The 16,745-nt window shown below is 46.6% G+C and overlaps 1 protein-coding gene across 1 annotated transcript in view; it reads right to left on the bottom strand.

Moving 5' to 3' along the window:
• Positions 1 to 16,745, bottom strand: part of LOC308640375 (signal peptide, CUB and EGF-like domain-containing protein 1) — a gene marked incomplete at its 5' end in the record, with an annotated part of 80,027 nt that overhangs the window by 42,604 nt on the left and 20,678 nt on the right. Inside the window, 1 exon segment of the mRNA XM_081312307.1 lies at positions 4,902 to 5,036. Within this exon segment, the coding sequence (XP_081168433.1) occupies positions 4,902 to 5,036 (135 nt within the window).

Below are 16,745 nucleotides of genomic sequence, written 5' to 3'. Positions count from 1 at the left end.
TCTGGAAAGTGGGGCACCATGAAGATGTGGCAAGGGAACACGGGGACTGTGCTCAGGGCTGCTCTTGCTGGGCAGCTTTCTCCCCACCACCAGCCCATCCAGGGGAAGTGTTCTGGAAGCCAGGTTCTCCTACTCCTGGACCCCCCTGAATCTGGCCAGAGCCAGTGTCACTCATGATGCCAAGCCTTGACCTTTGTGGACACATGGCCCTGAGTCCCACAGGAGTGCTGTGGAGAAAGGGCAACGGAGTTTCCTACCGGAGTTTATACAAGTGTTTAAACAAACTCAGCAGAACTTTAATCGGACCATGAAACACGCTCAGATCAATGTGCAGTGTCCTGGCCGGAGGAACAGGAGCCTGCATGTGTGCGGTATAGGCACCCTGTTCCGGGGCAGATGCCCAGGAGAGCAGTGGCACTGTGGTGAGCGGAATGCTGTTCTGATGCTCCATACTACCTGTCACCTCATACTCTTCTTCCCTCCCTCCCCACTCACAATGAGGGCTCTGAGAAAACTGAAGCCACAAAACCACAGAAGCTCTGGGGCTTGCCTTCCTGGCTCTGATTCCTAGATCCTAACTCCCAGACCCTTACTCGGCACTCCATCCCCTACTAGACTGAGCTTCGCCAGAGCCAAGCCTGAGGTTGGAGGTCGCTGAGTATCTGGTGGATGGCGAGTGAGTGCACCAAGGGCGGAGAAGGAAGTCTGAGCCTGCTGTCACTAGGCCTCCAGAGAACTCTCCAGCCCCACTGATGCTGGCAGATCCTGAGAAGAAATTCTTCACTGGGAACCTTCATCCCCAAAGCAAAGTCTTCTTGGAGCACAAATACGACATATTTTAAAGATAAGAGAGCTAGTGTGAGAGAGGGAGAGAGGTGGAGGGACCAGCTTCTGGGCAACCAGGCACCGCCAGGGGCAGCAGAGGCCAGAGCTGGCCCTCATGGTCTTGGCTGTGGACCAAACCAAGGGTAGCCAGCCCTTGCTGGGCTAGAGGCTGGGCAGAGGGATCGGCCAGGACTCAACAACTCAGGGTCTCCTCTCACTTAATAAGGGCAGGAAGCAGCCTGCGTGTGTCCCCAAATCAAACCTGAGTTCTAAAGACCTGGAGAAACTATCTACATGTGTCCTACCCCTAGGGGCATGTGCTGTACTTGCTGCCAGCACTTCCCTGATGGTACCCTCTGGCCACAGAGGGGTACCTGGGCCCCTATTACAGTAAACAGACCCAAAGAAGCAGGAGTGATTGCAGAGTCTGCACAGAGAGATAGAGCTGGGAGCCTGGGACAGCTCTGGAGTCTCAGGTAATATGTGCTGGCACCTGGGAAGTGGGGCCACAAGGAAGGCTCAGTCCATGACCTTGTTTTTCAGCCAGCAGTCTGAACTGACCCTGCCTGACTCCCCTCATGCATTAGCTCCATGTAAACAAAACCAGCCTGTGTGCCCCGCCCCACCTTGTTTTTGGGAGGCCCCAGAGAGCTAGACAGGCATTAGAGGAATCAAGTGACACAAGGGAATCTAATTTGCAAAAGGCTCTGGATCCATCACTCTCAGGAGCCACAGAATCAGAGGTCACTTGAGTGCAAAACAAGCTCAGTCCTAGCACCTCCAGGCAGGCTCTGATCTTGAGCTATAACAGTCTTTATTGTGACTGGCACTAGTAGTAAGCAACTGTCACAACTACAGAGAGGCTGTTATGGTTTGGATGTGAGGTGTTCCCAAAAGCTCATTTGCAAGACAACACAAGAACCTTAGTGGTGAAATGATTATAGATTATGAGACTTAACTGATCCACTGATATAGATTAACTGGGAGGTTAATGGTGGCAGGCAGGGAGGGTATGGCTGGAGGAGGCAGGTCTGGGGGTGTGCCTTTGGGGTTTATATTTTGTCCCTGGTGAGAGGGGATCTTTCTGCTTCCTGGTGGCCAGGTTCTGGGCTGCTTTTCTTCTATACACTTTTCTGCCATGATGTTCTGTCTCACCTCAGGCCTGAACAATGGAGTCATCATCTATGGACTGAAAGCTCTGAAACTGAAAAATAAATGAAATAAAATTTCTCCTATTTCTTGTTAGGTCTTTTGGTCACAGCAATAAAAACGCTGATTAAAGCACAGGCTCAGAGAGGTGGGCAAGCTGCCAGGCACCCAAGTCCCTGTCTTTTCCCGGGCATTGATGAGCAGGTGGTCTGTGTCCAGTGAGCTCGTCCTGAGCCCTGGCCCCTCCACACAGCCTCTGCCACAATGCTCCTGCTTATGTTTTGGGAGGCACCAAAAAAGTTCTCTGGGTTTTTTGTTTTTTTTCTTTTTGCTTCGTTGCTCAGATTTACAAATGGGAGTTTCCACCAAAGATCCTAATGAAAGGAATGTCTTCTTGAAACTAACACATCAGTTAATGCAGAGAGGGGTTGAAGCCCCCACATCTGTATTCTGATTAAATCTGGATTTCTGGTTTCACTTAAAAATCAGGATATGGTCCCCCAGGGGCCTTTGGGTAGAGTGATCCACATGCCCAGGGTCACACTATACTTCAGCCAGTGCACAGTTCACCTGAGGCCCAGCCCCTGGTAGTTCCAGAGCCTCCTAGATCCCTCTACTCTCCCTATGGCCTAATTTCTATAGTCTTCAAAAGCTCCCCATGGCTGCCCTATGCACAAAACCAAACTCCTGCCCATGGCCTACCAGCACACCGGGGCTCAGGCCCCTCTAGCACCCTCATCCCGGGCTCTTCTCCTGTTGCTCACTGCTCTCCACCATCATGCATGCCTTTTATTCTGCACAAGGTGACTTCCCACCTCAGGGCCTTTGCACAGGCCCTGCCTATATACTGCCCCTAAACTTCCAAGTGGTGCTTTCTCAACATTCCATTTCTGCACAAATGTGGTCTCCTTCTCAAGAAGGAAGCTCTGGCTAATGTGTCTCACTACCTGTTTCTTTCCTCAGTAGTTTTATGCCCTAGACAGCGAGCCCCATAGCAAGAGTGCCTGGGCTCCCCTCCAACTCTGTCTTCCTAACCTGACTGGCTTCCATTTCCTCCCCATCAACAGGGTTGAGTCCGCCTCCCTTGAGGGCAGCTGGGAAGCTGGAGCATTCAGCCTCACAGCAGTGGAGCACCTCCTGATGGGCTCCCCACACCAACAACTCCCCTGACTGCCCCTGCCGACACCTCAGCCCAGTGATGCCAACTGGCCAAACAGGTCCCTGTGACAAACAGGCCCTCTGGTCTCTTGCTTGTGTCTTTCCTGCCCATCTTATTTTAACTAGGGGTCTCAGTTCCCTCCAGCATCTGCCAGGGAGAAAGGTGCTCTTCAGAGGAACAAGCACACACCACCTGCGTGTGCTAAAAAGGTGCTCAGGAGCCTGGCCTCAGGAGTGTCACAGCTACCAGAAGCAGTCACCCTGGGGAAGCCCCTTCCCTGAGGAAAGCTGGACTCTCCCTCCCACACTCCTTCTCCGCAGACATGCTTCCAACACGTCTCTAATGCCAAGTCGGACTCCATCGTGGGCAGCTCCACCCTACAGTGCCACAGCTGGGGTCTGGAAGGTGCCCAATGAACTGCTGCCAGCCCAGATGTGCCCATGGGCCTGCGGGGTGGCTGTGGGCATCTGCATGATACCGGTGCAGCAAGGACCTGGGAGCCATGGAGCTCATCTTTTAGGTCCTCCTGGGGACACTGCCAGGTCAGCAACCAGCATGCCTGACTTGACTGTGAAGAAATACCAGAACAAATAGATTCTAAGACGCTCCCTGAGGCATGAGTGCTCTGTCGCTGAGCTCTGCAATCTGGATGCTTTCGCCTTCACCTTCTCAGGACAAGACCTTTCCTAACAAGACGACACCCAGGTTCCCAGAGAGCACCCAGGCCTTCTGCACCCTCCACTGGATGCAGGTCTCCTTCCAGCTCCGACACTGCTGGTCAGCACCATGGGCCTGTTTTGTGCACGAGGCTGAGGCTCAGAGAAGTTCAGGGAGTTGCCTGAGGAACGGCAGGGATGGGGTAGGGGCTGTGTTCTGGCTGGTCCAACATGGCCCTCTCTGACCCCTGCCTTCTGTGTGAGCCACTCCTTGGGGTCTGGTGTTAGAGACAGCCCACGCCCTGGCCTTGGGCTTCCAGCCTCCTGCTCGAGGATCAGTGATGGGGAAGGGGCAGTGGGGCTGGCCTGTCCTTTTCCTCACATCTTCCTTGACCACTCAGAACAGCCAGGCCTCCAGAGCCTTGGCTCTGGCCACTGCCTTCCTGACTGGCTCTGCTGCAGCCCACAGCCCTACCAGGGACTCTGGCGCTGACTTCTGTCTTAGCCAAGAGAAAATCCCCTGTCTTTGCACATAAGGCCCCTCTCCCTGGGAGCTTGTCCTACAGGCCCACTTTCCTAGGCCCAAACTTCAGGATTTGATCACCAGTGCCCTGACACCAAGTATCTCCACGTGCTGGGTTTGGCTTGTGGCCAGGCTCTGTCCCAGGCTAGGCCTGCTCCCCCTCTGGCCAGAATCTTTCCTGGTCCCTCTGCACCTCCAGGCAGGCCTGCCAGGCCACCTGGCCTCCAGAGGGCAGCAGGCTCCAATCACAAGGATGTTCAGCAGGCTGGTACCCCAGTGAGCATGCAGACTCAGAGACAGGAAGGTGGCGCAGCCTATAGACCTCGAGCCCCCTTTGGAGAAGGGGATCATATTTGCCATTTGTATCCCCTTGTCTCCATACACACACAGTGTAAATCCCAACCACCTAGGGTAGTGGCAGAGGAAAGGAGCCCAGAAGGTTTCCAACACCAGAAGCACAAGACAGGCCACCTGTGCAAACTCCCTTGACTCTGGGGCCCCTGGAGTGCACACGTGGAGAGGGAGATTCTGGGGGCCGCCTATTTGTGTGGGGTGGGCGGTGTGCCTGCTCGGAAGAGGCGGTACTCACCATTGGAGCGGTGGATGCAGGTGTGCTGGTTGTCACTGAGGAAAAAGCCACTGTGGCACTGACACTCATAGCTACCCATGGCATTGACACAGATCTGCTGGCAGCCACCATTGTTGTCCTGACACTCATCCACGTCTGTGAGAAGAGGAAGAGAAGGCAGAGAGAGATCACCACCTGAGATGGCGGGACACTGATGCCGCCGATTTCTCTAGACTGTGCTGAAGGACCCCCCCAGGGAGGACTTTGGTGCTGCCAGAGGGGCACCCCTGGGCGTGCTGCATGGTGGAGCTCACAGGGGGGTCTTCAGACACATGCCATGGCATCTCCGAGGCACTCCCTGGTGCCACAGTTACACTCAACAACGGTGCTCTCCAGAGTGACTCCACAGAAGTAGTCAGGGACTACGGCTGTGAGGAGGCGGACCCTAGTGGTTTTCTGGGTGCCTAGAACAGCTCTGTGTCTCCCTCATATCAATCCCTCTAATCTCCCAGCAACCCTGCAGCCATGTTTGTATATTAACCCATTTATAGTTGATGAAATGAGGGAGAGAGAGGCAAAGTCACTTGCCCAAGGTACCACATGGGATTCCAACCTAGCAGACTGACTCCCAAACCCTGGCTCTCCCTGACATCACTGGATCCCCCCTCTCCAGGAAGACGATGCAGCTCAAATTGTCTCCCACAAAACACAGAGCCTCACCGACCACAGACAGCCATCACCCCTCTGCAGCCCTCCTCGAGTTTACAACCAGATGCACAAGACCCTGGAGCCAAGGGGAGGTTGGGGCCAGGGGGGCCTGTACCACCCTAAGGTCCAGGCTGGCAGATGGATTTTAAAAGCCCAGAAGGTGGGGAGGATTTGAAAAGACTCTGACCTCTGGCTGCTGGGACTGTTGGGGAGGCTGCAGAGGTCTGTCCCACCCCAGGAGGGAGGGAGGACAAACCTCAGTGTGACACTCATTTTTGACCAGAGGCTGCTGGCACAAAGGGTGTGACTGACTGAAAAGAGTCTTTATGGAGCTCTGGTCTGGACAGCAGCATGTTTCAATTACCTGAGCCACAGGCCCGGCTCTGTCAGTTTGTTTAATGAAAGAAGGGCTTCTTAAACCTTAATGTTCCATGGCTGTATTGTCATTTTAATAGGCAAATATATAAAACCACAATGACAATGTGAGCTACTGGCTGCTTCTAGCCAGTCCCCCATGCCCAACACACACACTCAGACGCATGCACACATGCACACACATGTATATAAGTACACGCGTGCACATGTACTTCAGCACTGAGGATTTCAGACGGTTTTAACACTGACATCGTTCACTCCTGGGACCAAAAGGATGTGAGAAAGGGAAGAGGCCGGCAGAGTGACCTTCCATGAACCTGGCACAGCGCAGTTCTGGAGCAGTGTCAGCTGGATCCTATTTAGGCCCTCAGACAGCAGAGCACTTTACCACCCAGCAGACCGCGGCTGCCTTTGAGGCCCTAGGCGAGGCTTGTCATTATTCTCTGGCAGGCTCAGATGTCAGCCGTGTGGCAGCCAGAGGAGGGAAGCAGAGCTCTGAACTCTAAAAGTCACCAGGGGTTGAGGCTCAAATGTAAAGGCAGCTCTTGTGAGAGGCGCGGCGTGATCAGACCCTGAGCCTGACAATCTGACCGGGGGAAGCCCGGAAGGAGGGATGGAGATTCATTTTTTCAAAACTTTTCTCCACACAGTCTTGCTGATGTGCTGAGGGCCATTACCAAGTAGGAAATTTCCTTGCCAGCGTACCCCATGTTAATTTCGCTGTTGACATTGCATGTTAGGTGACCCTGCCCAAGGACGAGGGTGGATCCAGGATTAGGGTGTATCCTGCAGTTTGAGGAAGTATCCCAGTCCTTGGGTTTAAGGCGTTCCCAGTTTAAGACCTTGGGTTTTAGGGAAGTTCTATTGTTGAGGATTATTGCTGCCGGGATTAGGGCGTTCCTGCTGCCTGAACTCCCGTTGAGCTCTCATGAGATTCAGAGAGCATTTTGGGAAAAGGAGCCTCGTGGAGTAGGTGATTTTGGGGTGGCAGCAGAACTGGGATTGCCCCAGAACGTGTGTGGAGGCCAGTGTGAGTTCGAGAATAAAGAATTGCTGTTTGAATCGACAAAGCTGTGTGGTGGCTCGTGATTCTGTGCCCAGCCAAGACTGTGGCATTTGGTGGCCCGTACGCGGAGCGTCTGAAAATTGGAGGTAAGTGAATTCCTCGCCCCTGAGGGAAGGCGAGAGAATGGGTGACTATTTTAAAAAACAATGTGTTCTTGTTTTGATTTATTTCGTTTTTGTTTCAAGCTGCCTGTCCCTAGAAATTTCTCAGGCAAACTGGGAAAAATGGATGGCTGAAGGTTTGAAGTTTGTCAGCCCAGAGAAAGAGAAAATTGATACAGCGAATTTTTATTCAGTTTTTGTTTCATTCAGTTGCGGTTTTATTTTGTGTTATCTTATTGGGTTGCGTTATTCTTATAGAAGATTAGAAATTAGTAAAAAAGAAATCGAAAAGGTGTTAAGCAAAGTGTTAGAGATTCAGACCATGGAGAAAGACATTTTAGATCAAGCAAAAGAGAAGGTCTCTCGAGCTAGTCAGACAGAGGAAGAAAATTTAAAGGAAAAGGGGTTATTAGGAAAAAGGCCACAACAAGAGGCTGTTACTAACTCCGTTTTATTACCAGAGGGCGTAGTTCAACCAACAGCCCCACCGATGGAAACAGCTGAGTGGCCCTCAAACCCCGTAGTTGATAAGTGGGATCCTGAGACAGGACCTCAAAGATTAGCATGCCCTGTACTTGAACAGGTAGGAGGGCAGCGAATTCACCGTGCTTTAGATTTTAAAACAGTGAAGCAGTTAAAGGAGGCTGTAACAACCTACGGTCCCCAAGCTCCCTTCACGGTAAGCATGGTCGAATCCATTACTAACTTGGACATGACGCCAGCAGATTGGGCTAGCATGTGTAAATCTGTGCTAAATGGAGGACAATATTTGTTATGGAAAGTTGCCAATGAGGAATTTTGCACGGAGACAGCTAGGCGAAATGCAGCAGCCGGGTACCCTCAAAGAAATCTAGAAATGCTTTTAGGAAAAGGACCTTATGAGGGTCAACGGCAACAAATTGAATATGATCCTGCTGTATATGCACAAATTGCTGTAGACGCAGTTAGGGCATGGAAGACTTTACAAGGACATGGAGATTCACAAGGTCAGCTATCTAAGGTAATACAGAGACCTAATGAGCCTTACGCTGACTTTGTAGATAGGCTTATTCAAACAGCCGCCAAAATTTTTGGGGATACAGATCAAGCAATGCCATTAATAAAACAACTTGCTTATGACCAAGCGAATCGTTGCTGCAGAGAGGTTATTAGACCATGGAGACATGAAGACTTAAATACATATATTAAACTATGTAGAGATATTAATGAACAAGGGCAAGTCTTGGCAGCTGCAGTACAACAGGCTTTAGATGCCAGGCCAGAAACATGCTATAATTGCGAACAAACAGGACATTTTAAAAGGAGTTGCCCTATAAGAGGAGGTTTTAACAAAACTAGAAATCATAGGAATAAAATACCGGGTATTTGCCCACGATGCCGTAGAGGGAGACATTGGGCTAATGAATGCCGTTCTCAAACCACCATAGAAGGTACTCCGTTATCAAAAAACGGACAAGGATCAGGTATTTACCCACGATATCATGGAGAAAGGCATCAGGCTTCATTGCCAAAAAACGGAGTGAGGGGCCCAATGCTCCGGGGCCCCAAACCACAAATATACGGGGCAGTGGAGGAACCCGGCAACACCATCAGGGTGGTGCCCAGGACACATTGTCCATTAAATCCCTCATCAGACAAACCCGAGGGAGCGCAGGGTTGGACATCTGCGCCTCTGCCAGAGCAGTATTAACTCCAGAGATGGGAGTTCAAATCATTCCCACAGGAGTAAAAGGACCTCTTCCTCAAGGAACAGTAGGCTTATTATTGGGACGTAGTTCATCTACATTAAAAGGACTTATGATAAGTCCTGGGGTAATTGATCCCGATTATGTAGGTGAAATAAAAATTATAGCTAGTTCTCCAGGAGGTATATCAGTAATTTCACCTGGAGATAGAATAGCACAGTTGTTAATAATACCCAGCCTACATAATGAGTTCTCTAGTCATGATGTAGAAAGAGGTTCTAAGGGATTAGGCTCCACAGGTGTAGATTGGGCTATGTTGTCTTTAAATTTAGATTCTCGCCCGATGCTAAAACTAAATATCCAAGGGCACGAGTTTAATGGGCTACTGGACACAGGTGCTGACCTTAGCATTATATCTCGTCGAGAATGGCCAAAACATTGGCCATTACAACAAGCCACTCAAACGCTTCGAGGCCTAGGAGTGGCGACTAATCCCCATAGAAGTTCTATGGTATTAGATTGGAAGGATCCTGAAGGATGTGAAGGAACTATACAGCCATATGTTTTGGATCACCTTCCTATTAATTTATGGGGACGAGATGTCCTGGATCAACTAGGTTTGATGTTAACAAATAACATCAATTCTAATGCGCCCACTACTAGGGCAAGACAAGGTGTTAAGAAAGAAAAAAGATTAGGAAAACAAGAACAAGGTTTAGCAGCACCAATTCAATTAGATCAAGGAACAGACAGACATGGGTCGGATTTTCAGAAAGGGCCACTGAGACAATCAAAATTACTTGGAAATCAGAAAGACCAGTGTGGGTTCCTCAGTGGCCCTTGACTAAAGAAAAGATACAAGTAGCCCATGATCTGGTCAAACAACAATTAGCGGAAGGACATTTACAACCTTCCGTATCTCCCCATAATACTCCCATTTTTGTCATCAAAAAGAAATCGGGTAAATGGAGATTATTGCAAGATTTAAGAGCCATTAATAATGAGATGGTTATTATGGGACCTGCTCAATCAGGGATTCCTCAATTGTCTGCTTTACCAAAAACGTGGCATGTTTTATCTATAGATATTAAAGATTGTTTTTTTTCGATTCCAATTCATCCCGAGGATAGTCCACGTTTTGCATTTACTATCCCTGCATTAAATCATGAAGGTCCTGACGAGAGATATGAGTGGAAAGTACTCCCTCAAGGAATGGCTAACAGTCCAACTATGTGTCAAATCTATGTAAATAAAGCAATCCAGCCACTTAGAAATCAAAATCCTGAACTAAAAATATTTCACTATATGGATGATGTATTATTAGCACATAAAGATAAAAACATATTGCTGGAATGTTATGCCACACTTACGAACTTATTAAAAAAATATAATCTAGAGATAGGAATAGATAAAGTACAATTAAATTTTCCAATTAATTATTTAGGAGTTCTATTATCCTCAACCATGGTCCGTCCGCCGAAAATTCAAATACGAGTAGATCAACTCAAATCACTCAACGATTTTCAAAAGTTATTGGGAGACATAAATTGGATAAGGCCTTATCTAGGCATACCAACAGGAGAGTTGGGACCTTTATTTGATATTCTAAAAGGTCCATCAGATCCAAATTCACCCCGAATGTTAACTCCTAAAGCTAGAAAGGCATTAAAAATTATTGAAACTTATATGGAAAATATGCATTTAGATAGAATTGATATAAGTTTGCCTTTATTATTTATTGTACTACCAACAAAAAATATTCCAACAGGAGTATTTTGGCAAGAAGGTCCATTATTGTGGATACATTTATCTTATTCTCCTAACACTATTCTTACCAGGTATCCTGAGGCTGTAGGACAATTAATACTCAAAGGAATAAGAGCAGCAAAGGGAGTGTTTGGAATTTCTCCCAATAAAATTATTACTCCATATACTATGGATCAAATTGATGAATTAGCTAATGAGTTAAATACTTGGGCAATAATTATGTGTAAATCTAATGTTTCGTTTGATAATCATTTGCCATCGAATCCTTTGTTGTCTTTTTGGTCTAAGCATCCTGTAGTTTTTCCTAAAATGACAAGGAAAACACCTATCATGAATGCTCCAAATATATTCACTGATGGGTCTAATAATGGTACAGCAGCTGTAGTTACCCCTGATCAAACTTTTACATTTTTAGTACCCAAACAATCAGCTCAAAAGGTAGAGCTTAATGCAGTTTTACAAGCTTTTGTGATGTTCAAAGATTCTGTATTTAATTTATTTTCTGATAGTCAATATATAGTTAATGCTATTAATTCCCTTGAAGATGCTGGTAGGATTTCCCCTTCTTCTACTGTTTTTTCTTTGTTTTCCACTATACAAAGTCTAATATGGGACAGAAAAGATCCATTCTTTATAGGACATATTAGGGCACATACAGGATTGCCTGGAGCCCTTAGTTTGGGCAATGATTTAGCAGATAAAACTACACGTGATGTACATATTTTCTCTACATTAGAAGAAGCTACAAATTTTCATAAAAGGTTTCATGTTAATGCTAATACTTTACAAAAGCATTTTAAAATAACTAAGGAACAAGCCAGGCATATAATAAAACAATGTCAAAATTGTGTGACCTTTTTACCACAAGTTAATCTTGGAGTCAATCCTAGAGGACTGATACCTAACCATATTTGGCAGATGGACGTCACACACTTGCCAGAATTTGGAAAATTAAAATATTTACATGTTACAGTTGATACTTCTTCTGGATTTTTGATGGGCTCCCTTCATGCCGGAGAAAAAACTAAAGATGTTATAGCTCATTGCTTACAAAATTTTGCCACTGTGGGTGTTCCTAAACAGTTAAAAACTGATAACGGTCCTGGTTATACATCTGCCTCTTTTAAACAATTTTGCTCATCATTCGGTATTACTCATATAACAGGAATCCCATACAATCCACAGGGACAAGGTATAGTTGAAAGAGCTCATCAAACTATTAAAACGTACCTATTAAAGCAAAAAGAGGGAATTGGTAAGGGGTATATATCCCCCAAAGATAAACTTAAAATAACCCTTTTTACTCTAAACTTTTTAAATTTGGATTCATCAGGACTTAGTGCTGCGGAAAGACATATGTATCCGAAAAATGTACATAAGCCTAAGGTACTTTGGAAAGATGTTCTAACAGGACAATGGAAAGGTCCTGATCCAGTTATTGTCTGGAATCGGGGTTCCGTGTGTGTTTTTCCGCAGGGAGAACAGCAGCCGATTTGGATTCCAGAGAGATTAACTAAAGCAATTTCTACAGACCAAAAAGAAGATGATTTGACTCAAATACATAACAGCTGAGATCCAGAGCTCCAGCTTGGCTATTCTTACATCTGCGACAGTGATTAACCAAGGTGTTTTTTTTTCAATATCTATTTTATTATTGCATTTTTCCCACATCGTAAAGTTCTATTTTATTTTTTGAGCTCATACAAACCTAGGTTAATGTTTTTCTGATCAGTTTTATTTTTTGACTGTGTTTTATTTTTTGACTGTAGAGTTTTTAAACATTGCAATGGAGATTTCACCTAGGTAAAACTACAAGGCCTTTATTTACTATTGTCTTATGTGTTGTATGTTGTGTGCACATTTCTGTTTTGTGTTGTATGTCTGTATGTGTGTATGTCCATATTTTATATATGAGGAGCGCTCATGAAAGAATGGATCCAAATTTTTTTTTTATTCACGTGATTTAAATGGTTTAATTTAAATTAGGTAAACAGCTGTTAATGATTGTTTTTAAAGGTGGTTAACAGATCTGTTTGCTTACTAATTTAAATTAGGTAAACAGCTGTTAAGGATTGTTTTTAAAGGAGGTTAACAGATCTGTTAGTTTACTTTCACCTTTCCTTTTCATTATATTTAACAATTCTGTTCAGGATAATGTCTCTTTAGCATCATTGCCAGAATTCCCATCTCCATCCCAGTGCCGTTGAAGACTAAGATAAAACCAAACTACAGCTTCTACGATAGCTATCACAGTAAACTGTATGAACTGATGCATCAATGAATATAACTCAACAAGTAATACTCAATCAAGGACTTGATTTACTTTGGGAGGAAATGGACATATTGATAGACTCCTCCGATTTGAACTGCTTGCAGAACTTGCCTGGACTATATATCAGTTGCATGCATTGTGAAATATCGTCTGATGCAGCGAATTATGGTACTGCTGGCATATCTTTGCTGATGGTGTCACCAGTGATGCAATTTCCTTGCCAACGCACCCCATGTTAATTGTGGTAATGCTGGCATATCTTTGCTGATGGTGTCACCAGTGACGCAATTTTTCCAAAAGAGCCATCAATTGGCTTGGTGTCGTGGCATTTCTGTATCCTCCTCCCTTCTACTAGTGATGGTCTAAAATTTGGGGGCCAACAGAGGTGAGGCAAGAACCTCACCCCCCCACTGGCACCAAGGCTAAATTTGGGGGCCAACAGAGGTGAGGCAAGAACCTCACCCCCCCACTGGTGCATAGGCCTTTCCACAAGCATGGCTGAATGCTGGACCGGTAGTCAGTGACGGGTATGATCCAATTGCAGTGGTATCAACCTAAGACAGGAGGCTGATGCCTAAAGGTCAGTTTTCCCATGACGGGTAAGAACCATATGTTGAATTGGACAACCTACCAGGCACGGTCCTTAAGCCACATTGCTTGTTGTTTAATTTATCAGAAGGGGGGAGATGCTGAGGGCCATTACCAAGTAGGAAATTTCCTTGCCAGCGTACCCCATGTTAATTTCGCTGTTGACATTGCATGTTAGGTGACCCTGCCCAAGGACGAGGGTGGATCCAGGATTAGGGTGTATCCTGCAGTTTGAGGAAGTATCCCAGTCCTTGGGTTTAAGGCGTTCCCAGTTTAAGACCTTGGGTTTTAGGGAAGTTCTATTGTTGAGGATTATTGCTGCCGGGATTAGGGCGTTCCTGCTGCCTGAACTCCCGTTGAGCTCTCGTGAGATTCAGAGAGCATTTTGGGAAAAGGAGCCTCGTGGAGTAGGTGATTTTGGGGTGGCAGCAGAACTGGGATTGCCCCAGAACGTGTGTGGAGGCCAGTGTGAGTTCGAGAATAAAGAATTGCTGTTTGAATCGACAAAGCTGTGTGGTGGCTCGTGATTCTGTGCCCAGCCAAGACTGCGGCACTGATGGCTCTCTGCAGGCCCAGTGCCCATGGCACCTTTATTGGGGCCAGGCCTAAGGTGCGGTGAGTGGCCGCCTCCCCTCCACATCTCAGTGGCATTGGCCTTCAACCTGCACATGAACAGCTCTAGGCCTGACACTCTGTCCTCCTCATCTCTTAATAACACAAAGCTCACCTCCCCTGGGGGTCAGTATGTGTCAGGTGGAGGCTTCACCAGGCCTCTCAGCAACCCATGTGACACATGGTGACAGGGATTGGCCCTGAGGAATCCAGTGGTGGTTCAGAGAGGAATGTTACAACTGGACCAAACTTGACCCAGACTTCTGGAATCAAAACAGACGGACCCACTCTCCCAATGCGTGATGGGCTGTGGGCTGAGTCAGCCTCAGAGGACCTCCAACAATGCAGCCAGCCTCTCGCCACCAGCGAGCAGCCCTGGGGTTGGCTCTGAGCTTCGTCAGGTGGCACAAACACAACTACAGGCAGGTAGTCAAGTGACTGAAGCAGACTGGCGAGCACTGGGGAGTGGCGGGGATTGTGGCAATCAGGAGAGCACACATCCCCTCCAAGGGACAGGCAGTGAACCCATTTCACTTGCTGCCAGCACCACACTGATACATGGGCAAGAGGTGCCCCTGTCCTGGACCTCATACTCTGAGGTCCCTGCTCTGCACCAACTCTAGCTGCAGCCCTCCCTATGCAGTAAGGAGTCCAGGGGGAGGGGGTGGGATTCATGGACACCTGGAACACACACTGCTCCAGACCATATCCTGGGTATTTGAGGACCCTAAAATTCCCTGGCCAAAATGGCCTCATGCATTCAGCTCTCAGAGAGACAGATGACACTAAGGTTTATGCCACAGCAAAAGGGCAGCTGCTTTAGGAGTGAACGGCCACAGCTCCAACATTCACGTTAGGGTATCCTCAGGGTCACTGTGATGTGGAATAGAGCCAGGAGTGGGGAGCAGGGAGAGGAGCAGGCACTGTCTACACTACTTCTTTATGGTATGAAAGTGCATGGAGATCTAGAATTCTGAATTCAAGTCTAGCCTTGCAAGTTATTAGGAAGTAATGTTTGTCCAGAAAGAAGAGACAGAGGATATTCTGTCTGGAGCTTTGTTATTACTATAAGACATATATCCATGTGGGTATGGGCCTCCATTTATACTCATGCCCCAAGTCCCACAAATGTCAGGCTGCATGACTGTGGCTAAGCAGGATTGATGCTGGAAATAACAATTTTTATGTGATATCTCTTAATTTTTAGGTGTTGACAAGTCATTCAATAATTATAATAACAAACACCACCACTGTATGGATAAACCAGACTTGCTTGTGGGTCAGATGAGGGCTATGGCTGCCAGCCTGAAACCCCTGCCATGATACGGTGACAACAGCCAGCACTGGAACAGGGCTTTATATCTGTGTGCCGAGCTCTCTACATCTCCTTCTCCTTAATCACCTCCCACTCCTCTGTGGCTGGCACCGCTGACCTGTTTCATAGCTGGGGTACAAAGGCTAGGAAGGTCGAGGAGCGGGGCATACAGGCTGTGATGTATGACTGGTGATGCCAGAGTGTGACCCTAAATCTTCCAGCTCCAGGCCAAGCTGACCGTGGGCAGTGTCTGTTTTGGCTCCTATGTCCTGACGCTGTACCAGGTATCTAATTCTCACAGCATTTCATGGATGAGGGGGCTGAGGCTCTAAAAGGTCACCTGACTAGCATAAGGTCACATGCTCAGTCTGGGCTGGAGCCAGATGGAATGGAGGTCTGTTCCCTGAGCTGGAGTTTCTTTTTAAAAAAAATTAATTAATTAACTAATTTGATTCTAATTTGTTATATATGACAGCAGAATGCATTATAATTCATACTACACATATAGAGCACAATTTTTTCATATCTCTGGTTGTATATAAAGTATATTCACAGAATTTGTGTCTTCATACATGTACTTAGGGTAATGATATACATCTCATTCTACCATCTTTTTTACCCCCATGCCCCTTCCCTTCCCCTCTCTCCCCTTTGCCCTATCTAGAGTTCGTCTAATCCTCCCATGATCCCCCTCCCAACCCCACTATGAGTCAGCCTCTTTATATCAGAGAAAACCTTCAACATTTGTTTTTTGGGGATTGGCTAACCTCACTTAGCATTATATTCTCCAACTCCATCCATTTAGCTGCAAATGCCAGGATTTTATTCTCTTTTATTGCTGAGTAATATTCCATTGTGTATATATATATTACATTTTCTTTATTCATTAATCTACTGAGGGGCATCTAGGTTGGTTCCACAGTTTAGTTATTGTGAATTGCACTGCTATAAACATTGATGTGGCTGTGTCCCTGTAGTATGCTGTTTTTAAAGTCCTTTGGGTTTAGACCAAGAAGTGGGATAACTAAGTCAAATGGTGGTTCCATTCCCAGCTTTCCAAGGACTCTCCATACTGCTTCCATATTGGTTGTACCAATTTTCAGTCCCATCAGCAATGTATGAGTGTGCTTTTCTCCCCACATCCTCGCCAACACTTATTATTATTTGTATTCTTAACAGCTGCCATTCTGATTGGAGTGAGATGAAATCATAGAGTAGTTTTGATTTGCATTTCTCTAATTGCTAGAGATGTTGAACATTTTTCATATATTTGTTGACTGATTGTATATCATCCTCTGAGAGGTGTCTGTTCAGTTCCTTGGCCCATTTATTGACTGGGTTATTTGTTTTTTGTTTTTTTTGGTATTTAGCTTTTT

This window comes from Spermophilus citellus (genome assembly GCF_964194105.1).
Source record: "Spermophilus citellus genome assembly, contig: SCAFFOLD_114, whole genome shotgun sequence".
NCBI classification, from domain to species: Eukaryota; Metazoa; Chordata; class Mammalia; order Rodentia; family Sciuridae; genus Spermophilus; species Spermophilus citellus.
Note: the sequence above shows the minus strand (reverse complement) of the source record. Positions and strands in the feature narration are given on the sequence as shown.